Source organism: Alligator sinensis, unplaced genomic scaffold, assembly GCF_000455745.1.
Source record: "Alligator sinensis unplaced genomic scaffold, ASM45574v1 scaffold78_1, whole genome shotgun sequence".
NCBI classification, from domain to species: Eukaryota; Metazoa; Chordata; order Crocodylia; family Alligatoridae; genus Alligator; species Alligator sinensis.
The window spans coordinates 139,126-150,160 of NW_005842171.1; the positions used below are offsets into that span (position 1 = coordinate 139,126).

Below are 11,035 nucleotides of genomic sequence, written 5' to 3' on the forward strand. Positions count from 1 at the left end.
AAGAAAAAAGGGCTATACGAAACAGCTACGTTTCGTTTTGGTTTCGGATTTGGCCGTTTTGGAGGGACAGTGATTCGTTTCAGTGTTTCAAGTCATTGTTCCATTTTGATTTGGCCGAATCTGTTTTGGAGTTTCGATGCTGTTTCAGTTATTTGGCCATAGGCTATAATGGGGAATAACTAAAATACATATAACTTTGTCATTTCTTGCCTGATTTGGATGAAAATTGCAGGGATGGTAGCTCCTTTTGAGGCTATGAAGCCTGCCAGGTTTCAAGGAGATCGGTGCAGAGGTTTCTATAACACTGCACCTCAAGCTTCTGAAAGCAAAACTTGCGTTGTGTATGTGTGTGTGTGGGGGGGGGGGGGGGGGTGGGGGGGGGGGGGGGGGGAAAGCCTACAAAGGCAGGGGCTTCCTGGTGCCCCTATGCTGGACTGCATGGGCAGGCATGCAGCCCAGAGGTCTTCTTCTCCCTCCTCCCACCCCTCTTTTTCCTGCCATGCCTTGATGGAAAACTGACTGATGTTTCCCAGGTGGGAGGCTTCCCATTTAGGTGTCCTGGGGTGACCTCCATTCCGCAGCTCCGTACATTCCCTATACTGCAGCCCATGCCTCGCACTTGGCATCCTTCACCCCCGCCCGGTGGTCTCCTCTCTGGGACCTTTGGCTCCTTCATAGGCCCTGGCCCCGCCTTCAGGCAGGTTGGAATCCTGAGCCTTGTGTGCTGGGCATTCCTCGCTGGTTGTTCTGGCCCTTTGACCGCCCCCCCCCCCCCCCTTTGGGTCCTGGCCCCAGCATGGACCAGTCGAGGGTACCTCTGAAAACTTTTATTAGAATAGTTGGAGAAATGTATCTTAGCAAGCGTTTGGGTTTAAAAATCCTTTGTCAGGCCGAGGAAGCATTCCCCCCACAACCCCAGCCTGTCCCTCACCCCCTGAAACTTCAATTTACATTTTCACTAACTGGCTTTCTTGCCTGCATTGCATGTAAGGTGGCTATCACAGAGGACATTCCAGTTTTCTGCTTATATCCTCTATTTTTCTCTTCAAGAGAAAAGTAGCATGTGTAAAGTAGCACCTGTAGACCTGCCTTGCACAGCTCCTCCCTCAAGTACTCCCTGCATGCTTCATACAGGGAGGGCACCACTGTCCTGATGAAGGTGGTACATGTGGGCACACGGTATGATGGGGCCATGAGCCACCTGAATCCTGGCTGCTCAACTAAAGAGAAGGGCTGCCCATCCAGAGCAACCATCATCCCAATGATCTGGGTGACCTTGCTTGCCTTGGGAACATGCCCCCCTTTCCTGCCACCTTTCTCCAATTAGTCCGGGGTGGCCTGCCTCTGCTTCTGGAGAATGGGGGCTTTGGAGCAAGAGGGGGACTTCTTCAAGAGCAAACTAGAGGACAAAGGTGTCTGTTTTTTTATCAATAGAGGACAGGACAACTGGACTGTCCTCTATGATGGCCACCCTAATTGCATGCCAGCCTCTGGTTTCTTTACTATTCCTTCCATCCAGGAAGAGCGCACAAACCAACTGCAGATGCTTCCTCAACTTGATGAAGGGTTTTAAACATGAAAGCTTGCTAACCTTCTAGGCCCAGCATTTAGGCCTCCTGATATCTAGGGGTGACATCTGTTCTGCAGCTCCTTACCTCTCTTACACTGTGGCCAGTGCCTCGCAGATGGTATCCCAGGCAGCTAAGCTCACTTGGAGCCTCACAACTAGCAAGCCTCAGGCCTATCAAAGATCTTACAGGTCTGGGATTTCCCTAGCTAGCCAGGACTGTGTGTGTGTGTGTGGTGGCTAGAGGTTATAAGGTGCTCCTACCTGCTTTTCACCAGGGAGGTTTGTGGTCCTGGCATTTCTTGAGGGCTGCCACATCTCCCGACCCTGGCAGGGTGCAGTTTTAGGTCATGCCCAGGACCTAGGGCCTCCTCCTTCCCCACAGGCCCAGCCCATAACTCCAAATTCATCCTGGCATAGGAGCTCAACAGGGAGACGTTCTTTCCCTGATGACTGGTGATACAGTGAATGCCGCCTCCAGCTATGAGAGCAGGACATTGAAAGGTTTAAAAAATAAAAATAAAAAGAGGAAATAGGTGCGGACAGAGTGAGGAGGGTGGCACTTACTCTGTCTGCACATGGAGCTCGAGGAACCCCAGCACTGGGAGGTTCACCTTTAGGAACACCAGCTGCTGCACCAAACCAGGATCCAAGGAGGTGTGGTGGGGGTGTCACAACATCCCCAGCAATACTGGACACCCCCTCACTCAGAACACTGGCTGGTGGACAGGACAGGTGTTCCCAGGCAACTGTGGCCAGATCCTGCCACATCTTGCTGCGGCTTGCCCAGCAGGCCAAGGGGTCAAAGAGCAGCGGCTCCACGTCCTTGGCGAGATAGGTAGCCACCGAGGCCATGGCGCTACCTGTCTGATGTTGGGGTCTGGTGCCTCTGGACCCCAACATGGAAGCCATGCCCTTGGCCCACATTGGCAGTGTCTGTGGTGGAGGAGGCTGGCTGCTGGATGGAGTGCTGGCACGGGATAGTGGATCCCCCTCTTCCATGTCCCCCGCCTCTGCCCTCTTGCCTCTGCTCACCAGCACCTCCGTCCAGTGATCCAGGGTTTTGCTGGTGCACATGCTCCCTTTCACCCTTGGGTCACACGTGGCTGCCAGAACGTAGACCATACTGGACCACAATGGATCCAGCCATTTCTTGATGCCCTCCTTCAGGGCTAAGGAGGGCATTGCCAGCAATGAGCCTCTTGGTGGCCTTGAGTCATGGCTTAGGGACCACCAATATCTAGGAGATAGTATCCCACTCGGCTTTAAGGGGGCCGCTCATCCCAATCTCCCTGAGCAAGGCCATCTCATGGATAGCTTTCTGTTGCTCGACCAGCCTTTCAAGCATCAGGTATGTGGAGTTCCACTGAGTCTCCACATCCTGCATGATTTTGTGCTGTGGGATGCTCAGCTCTGCCTGTTTGTCCCGCAGCATCTTGTCCTCCTTGATGCTCCGGTGGAAGTAGCCCACCACTACTGCATTTTGAAATGAGCTGGCTGGTTCTGACAGTGCCCTCACTGGCAGTCCTGTCCCCCTCCAGGGTGTCCCTGACTATAAGGTGGAACTTGTGTGCCACACAGCGGACGCCAACAAAGTTGGCATCATGGACTGCCTTGACCGTATTGATCCCATTGCTGATGACCATTAACCCGCGGGTGAGCTCATCCTGCCCAACAAGCCACCCCTGCACCATGCAGTTCATGGCCCCCATGATCTCCCTTGCCATGTGGGACTAATTCATCACCTCCGCTTGAAAGAGCTCACCGACGGCCTGACTGATCGCACCAGTGCCCTGAGGGAGAGGTAGGCACAATCTCCACCCTGGCTGCTCCAAATGTCTGAGGTGAAGTGTAAGGCTACCTACAGACCTGCCTTGCACAGCTACTCCCTCAAGTTTCCCTGCATGCTTCATACAGGGAGGGCACCACTGTCCTGATGAAGGTGGTACATGCGGGCACACGGTATTGATGGGGCCACGAGCCACCTGAACCCTGGCTGCTCATCTAAAGAGAAGGGCTGGACATCCAGAGCAAGCATCATCCCAATGATCTGGGTGACCTCACTTGCCTTGGGAACATGCCCCACTGCCCACACATCTCCAGCACCCCCACTATTACTACGCCCCACAACAGAGCCATCAGCATCCCTGCATCTTACAGCTGCCCCTCCAGAAATGTAGTATACCTCATCCAACGCACCAGATGCCCTGATGGAAGATATGTAGGAGAGACCAGACAACAACTGCGCACCAGAATGAACGCACACCGGAAATCCATCAAAGACAGAAATACCCAATTACCGGTGGGGGCACATTTCTCACAGGAGGGTCACTCTCTCTCCAATCTCTCAGTCCTGATCCTCAAGGGAACCTTACACAACACTTCCCAGAGACGAGCCTATGAGCTCCATTTCATCAACCTGCTGGATACTAGAGATCAGGGACTAAACATAGACATTGGATTTTTGATACGTTACAATCTGCCTGGCAACTGACTCCCCAGCCCAGCCCAGGCCCTGGCTTATTTACTTTTCATTCCATCCAGGAAGAGCACACCCCAACTGCTGCAGCTTCCTTAGCCTGACGAAGGGTTTTTGAACCCGAAAGCTTGCTTAATAACTATTCTCCAACCATTTGGGTTGGTCTAATAAAAGATATCAAATTCACCCAAGGAACCTTGTCTGCCTATATCCTTAGACCAACACGGCTACAACCTAAATCACTTTCCCTCCACCTTTCCCCCACTGGTCCAGGGTGACCTGCCTCTGCTTCTGGGGGATGGGGGCTTCAGAGCGAGAGGGGGACTTCTTTTTGGGTATGCTCCCATTGGTGCCAGGCCAAGGAGCAGCAAAGGCAAGGGGATGGTGCCTCCTGATATGCATCAGCATCCCCATGGTGCTGAAGTGTTTCTCATCCTTGCCCCAGCTGGTCTTCCATCAGCAGTGCAAGCAGATAGCATACTTGGGATCATCTGCCACCTTAAAATGTTCCCACACTACACTACCCCCTCGCTTCTGGGGTGCGGGTGCAGATCCTGTCTTATCCCCCTCCTCAGCAGGCAGAGGCACAACAGCAAGAGGAGCCGACTCAGCTGAGCCACTTGCCTCCACAACTTCAACCTCCTCCAAGGTGCTTTCAGGAGAAGGAGACCTGGCTCTAGGGGAACTTTGAGAGGTGTGGAGGGGAAACTCAGATTCTCCCTCCTTCCCCAGAACTTCTCTGACTAGGGCACTGAACTCCCCTGGTTTCAGATCCAGCTGCTCCTTTGGCACTGGAAGGCTCAGGCTGGAAACTGAAATTGGGGTGGAGGAGACTGTCATGCTGGTGCTTGTCATGCTGGTGGTGCTGGGGGTTATTATTATTGCTAGTATTAGTGGAGGTGGGGCAGGTGCAGACACTGCTCCCACCTTCTTGCAGCCACTAGCAGCAAAAAGCTTGGGGAGAGGGGGCGGCTAAGCTTTTTTTTTTTTTTGGGGGGGGTGGGGGGGGGAGGGGAACTGACAGCTCTCCCCTTACCCTCTCTAGCTCCCCTGCCATAAGACCTGGCACCTGCCTTTTCAGCACACTTCATAATGTTTGCTGTGCTGGAAAGTGTGTGTGTGTTGCTTCTCGTTCTCTTGAAGGCTCAGATCAAATGTTGCATCTTCTTTGCGTATGTAAGTTCCCGTGGCATTCACTAGTATGCCTGGCTCTTATTTCATAGACATTAGGGCTGAAAGGGACCTCGGAAGCTCATCGAGTACAGCCCCCTGCCCAAAGGGCAGGAAGTCAGCTAGGGTCATAGGATCCCAGCAAGATAAGCATCCAGTTTGCTCTTGAAGGGGTTCAATGTAGGCGCTTGAACCACCTCCGGTGGCAGGCTGTTCCAGACCTTGGGGGCTCGGACAGTAAAGAAATTCTTCCTTATGTCCAGCCTGAAGCGGTCTTGTAGTAGTTTATGAGCATTCGACCTAGTCGTCATCCCTTGGGGCGCTCTGGTGAACAAGCGTTCCCCCAGATACTGGTGGTCACCCCTGATAAACTTATAGGTGGCCACCAGATCACCCCTGAGCCTGCGCTTTTCCAGGCTAAAGAGCCCCAGGGCTCTCAGCCTCTCATCGTAGGGTCTGCTTCCCTGACCTCTGATCATGTGCGTGGCTCTTCTCTGGACTCTCTCAAGCTTCTCCACATCCTTTTTAAATTGTGGAGCCCAAAACTGGATGCAGTCCTCCAGCTGCGGCCTCACTAAGGCTGAGTACAAGGGGAGAATGACGTCCCGGGATTTGCTTGAGAAGCATCTATGGTTGCAAGCCAGCGTTTTGGTCGCTTTACTAGCCACAGCATCGCACTGCAGGCTCATGGTCATAAGTCCATTATGGACTTCTCGGGTCTCGTCATCTCTTTGGGATCCAGATAGCTTGGTGTTAAAGTATTTGTCTTGGAAGGCCTTCAGGGGGTTCTTTCCTCCCACGTCTTTGATGGAAAGGTAAGTTTGTTGTCGGGAGTAAGATGTTACGTCTCGCCTACCCTGGGACCCTCCTTAACTTTGCTTGTCCGGTTTTCCAATTTGGGGCTCTGCCTCCCCTACACCCTGCCTTACACCAACCTTAAGTCGTTACCTTCTGCTCACCTCTAAGGTGAGCCATGGTGGTAATCTGTCTTGGCCTTTTGACCTTGTTTCTAGGGACGTCTCTGCTTCTCGGTTATGTCATTACTGTGGTCTGGACTCCCAGCTCTCTCTTCCCTTTGCAGGGTCCCTGGCAGTCCAGTCATGTCTGGAGGCATCTGGGATCCATGACTTGGCTTGAGGTAAGTACATTAGCCCTTGCAAACTTGTTTCCTTTCCGTGTGCCCCCTTCCTGGGGCAGCTGCCCCTACTCCTCTCTGGAGCTCTCTCCTCCTTGGGGCTCTTCTGGCCCCACCGGAAGCCTCACTTCCGGTCCTCCAGGCTCTGCTCCTGGTGGAGCTTTTATCTGTCTTAAGAGGCCAGGAGGTGAATCGGTGCTGGCATGCTGCCATAAAACAGGTCCGTGCCGGGGCTAGACCTGATCTCGGCTCTTCCTGGATCTGTTGTTCTTTTTTTTCCCCCTCTTTCGTTGCTGTGGCGGTTTCCCCACTGCAGTTTTGCTCCCATGGGGCTTCTGGTTTTTGTCCAGCTCCTGCTGGATCGGGAACTTTTCCTTTTGGGGTAAGTTTTTCCTCGGGGCATTGCCCCTATTACCATGCAATATATCTTCTTCTATCTGTTTAGTGTGTGTGTAAAATATATCTTATGTGCAATATATCTATCTGTAATATACTGGAAAGTTGTATCCAATCCTTTCCAAGAAGAGAGACTAGCAAGTGACTGACTACTAGGAAGCCAGCCACTGCAGCCAGCCAGTACCTTTCACACACTGTTGCTTCCAGACAGATAGCTCACAAAAGGCAGAGAAAGGCTTCACACACAGTCTTATATGCTGGTTCTCCATCCCTTCCCCAGAGCACTGGAATTGGAAGGGACCTCAGGGACAGATCGCAGACACTGGGGCCAGCTACAGATATCAGTGTCAGAGCAGTCCTCCCCCCCTTTTCCCCTTCCCTCTTCTGAGTTTGGTTCCCCACAAGCCTGCCTCCAAAACATTCTGAAACATTTTGGAAGGTTTTGTTTTGTTTGTGTTTCGGATTTAGTGTTTTGGAGGCCGAAACACCTCCGAAATGAAACGGCTGCCGATATTTTGCACAGCTCTACAAGAAACAAGTAAACCCTTTGCTGGCCTAACAGCCATTGTCAGAGCTGGGCCCTTCAGCCCTGGTCTTTTCTCTGCTCAGCTGGGAGAGGAATAGGAAAGGTAGATGGAGACCATGGGAGAATGGAACCACAAGTTGTTGAAACCTTCTCTAGCAACTCCTGGCTGGTGTTAGAGAAGGATGCGGTATTTTGAAATATTAAGGTCTGGAATGGCACAGGAGCCAAATAGGAAACCAGTTGGGGAACTACTACTCATTTATCATATGATTATGTCCAGATTTGGTGATTCTGTTTCTCCTTTCAATTATGTAACTATAGACTCCAAATTATCCAGCAATATTAATTTCTCATAACAGCTAGCTCCTCTCACAAACTTACACAATCAGTCCATCAGAGATGTACAGTAAAATTAAGGAGTACAAATTAACTTACATTTGTTACCATAAAAAAAAGTTTTTTTCCTTGTATCCTTTCACTGCCTACATATCCTTTTTTTTTCTTCATTCCATGATTGACCCAGTGCCTATCTCCATACTATCTGTTTTTCTTGATTTTTATCTCCTAGTCATTTATTGTGCCCCTCACTCAGAAGAACTGCATCCCTCTTACACTTAAGGGGGAATATGAAAGAGTGAATCTATTTTCTGTTGACTATAACAATCCTCTTCAATATAACCTTCTTTTCTAACCTATCCCCTTTTTGTCCCATTTTGCTTCTACATGCTATGATCTCTTTATCTTATTACAGGAGACCCTCGCCATTTGCAGGGGATATGTTCTCTTATCCCCTGTGAATGGTGAAATCCATGAACAAGGCACTGCATTCATGAACACTTTCTGCGTGCTCCCAGCAGCGTGAATAGTGAGGGTTTCCTGTATTCTCTGCTCAGCTTGCATTCAAATCCATTATACAATATTATTTCTCAATATAGTAAGTCAGGAGCCTTTCCAAAGGCCAAAAGGACAGCTCAAAAACAGGCCAACTCTGATGCCTATAGCTAAGGGTCTATTTAAATCACAGGTGGGGGGAGAAAGGGGGCTTACCAATTTTTGTGAGTTGATCGCGGCCTGAAGGTGTAATTCCATGATCATTTCATGGAAGCCCTGCCCCTCAGTGCTGATTGGCAGGGAGACCTTGCCCCTTGGCACTGATTGGTGGAGAGGCCCTGGAAGTGGGGGAAGGGGGAAAATGAGGAGGAAGCTGCCATCTTGTCTGCTGCCCTTCATGCCACTCCACCAGCCAGCGCCTTCCCTTCCCAGCAGCAAAGACTGCTGGCTCACACTGGGGATTAGGCACTTTATTATTAAGTTTTTTTGTTGTTGCTGATTTTGCAGATTTCATGGACAACCTTGGATTTTGCAGTTTCCATGAAACCGTGAATTAAATAGGTCCCTACCTATAGCTAGCCAGAAGATAACCTATAAAGGACTAACATCATGAGCAACATTATTTCTCACATCCCAAAATGGTCTGAAATCTGCTCTAAAAACTTAACACCGCACAATTCCAGTCAAGCCCACAAAACCCTCCATGGGATGAGCTTACATTAAAAAAAATGTATTTACATTTTAATCAAGAAGCGCTCACTATAACAACATTTCTTTTTAGGAATCAAACAATCTCTGAATGCTTTCTAAGCAAGGAAAAAAAAAAGTTCTAAAGTACAAGATAAACCATAGCATCTTAAGCCCTTCAAAATCTGGGGATTTAATGAAAGGAAGAGAATATGCAGCCACAAACTTCATGGATTCTAACAGCCTACTCTGGCAATATGGCCTAGTTTAGGAGTTCACTGTAAATCCCACCCTCCACCACTCCAATTGCCTGTGCTTCCTCCACTGCAGATAACCCAGCCCTTTTGTAGCAAGGGGGAGCTCAAGCATGAGAGCAGCAGGAAGAGTTGTGAAGGAGCCCAGTTGCTCAGTGCAAGCATGTGCTGCCTGGTCTAGAGCTGCTCCAGGCCAGATCCAACCTCTGCAGGCCAAAGGTTGCTAACCCCTCATCAGGTGACTAAGCTGTAATTCAAGGTCTCTTACATTCCAAATTTAATTCTGCCATTAACTTTCAAAGTTCCACTAAATTTGATCCGTGAATTTAAGATATGCCATGAAAGGACACCACTTTAAAGGAGGTATATAAAGTTTTAGTAGGACCAGTTATGCCTTACCTTCCTCTATAATGTGAATGTAATATATAATTAAACTTGTACCTGTTTAAGTATGCATATAGGCCTATGTAAGCATTTTTGTGTATACAAATATGTAAAGATTAACCACTGAAAATTAAGACTAATATAAATATTACATTTCACTTTTCAATGAACTAGATCAAAGACATACAAATACTCATTATTGCTATGTACAGTAGACAGAGATGTCAGCAGTTTCTTTCCATTCCAAATACAAAAATAACATGTTAACAATGCGCCAAAGCTACATTAACTGTTCTGAATGGCAAAGTAACTGCTACTTCAAATACCTCGAGTTAGCCAATGGAAGTAAAACAGTTGCTTTAGAATAGTGCTGGTTGCTGGGCTAATCTGCTCTGGTCAATAAAAGAACTAATTGTAACCTAAGCACAGAGCTGCGCTAATTGTACTGCTTGAGGTTTTGGAGCTAGCACATATAGACCCTAGCTCTGTATGGCACTGCTTTCTGCTGCACAAACATACCAAGGGGTGGCACTTTTCAGAAACATTAATTCCAATTAAAACTTAAAGCAAAACAAAAACAAAACTAGGCATCTCTGAAGCCCAGTCAGAAGCTGAGTGCATACTAATATGAAAGGTGAATGTAGTACATAATTCAAATGAGTTTACTTTTGATATCAGTTGCAGAGAGAGTGCATTTAATGGATAAAAACTGCATAGAATACCTGTGAAAGGGAAGATTCCTATAAATATATATGCTACTACAAGGTATAAAATTCTGGAGGTGAAACAAGATTTTGTATATACTTAAGATCAACAAGTATACTTCATACTTGTTTCTTACCTGATCTGCTGCAATGAAATAGGTGTTTTGATTTGCTGATAATAATCAGGATATTTTTTCTTGGAAGGCAGATGGAAAAACGGTTCTGATATAAGCTGGCCTTGGTTATTTCGACAGCTCCTAACTGTATCATAAAGCTGATAAAGAGGGTTAGAAGTATCCATAAAGGAAGTAATGCTCTCTGCTTCAGACTCTCCTTCTTCATAACGGGCAGCAGCTTTACAGAGGAAAAGGAAAAAGGAAGTGGACAATACAACAGAAGAGTTATTACATAAATCTTTGTGGTTCTGTCTGATTGACGTTTCAAACATATGAATAAGATAATAAGTGACCTTAAAGTGAGGATATCTACTAAATTATTGATAGTCAAATTCATAGCTTTCCCAGGAATATTATAATCTGTGGCTTCTGGACATTAGATAAGAAAGCAGCCAAAACATTCTACCTGTATTCTCATTTGGCAGAGAAAATTTCTAATTCTCTTATCTGATATAGACCTCAGCACAATTTTTCATATCCTTTGACACCTGCACATTGGCTACTGTAAAGTGTTATACATGTGACTGCAGAGGAAAGCCATGCAAACACAAACTGCTTTAGGATACAGCTATCTTGCTTACTTAACTGCCAAGTGAATATCACTGATAAATAACAGCATATCACAAGGGTCAGCAATCCCCAGTATGTGCGCCAGAGCATGGCACGCGAGGCCATTTTGCTCAGCGTGCCACAGCTGGCCCAGACTCTGGGCAGCTGCCGCCAGCC

The 11,035-nt window shown here is 48.2% G+C and overlaps 1 protein-coding gene across 16 annotated transcripts in view; it reads right to left on the reverse strand.

Moving 5' to 3' along the window:
* The window catches only part of PBRM1 (polybromo 1), a 125,437-nt gene that overhangs the window by 69,366 nt on the left and 45,036 nt on the right, over nucleotides 1-11,035 (reverse strand). For all 16 annotated transcript variants that reach the window (XM_025206741.1, XM_025206740.1, XM_025206739.1 and 13 more), the window contains one exon: nucleotides 10,271-10,487. In XM_025206741.1, the coding sequence (XP_025062526.1) occupies nucleotides 10,271-10,487 (217 nt within the window). The remainder of the gene's footprint in view (nucleotides 1-10,270; nucleotides 10,488-11,035) is intronic.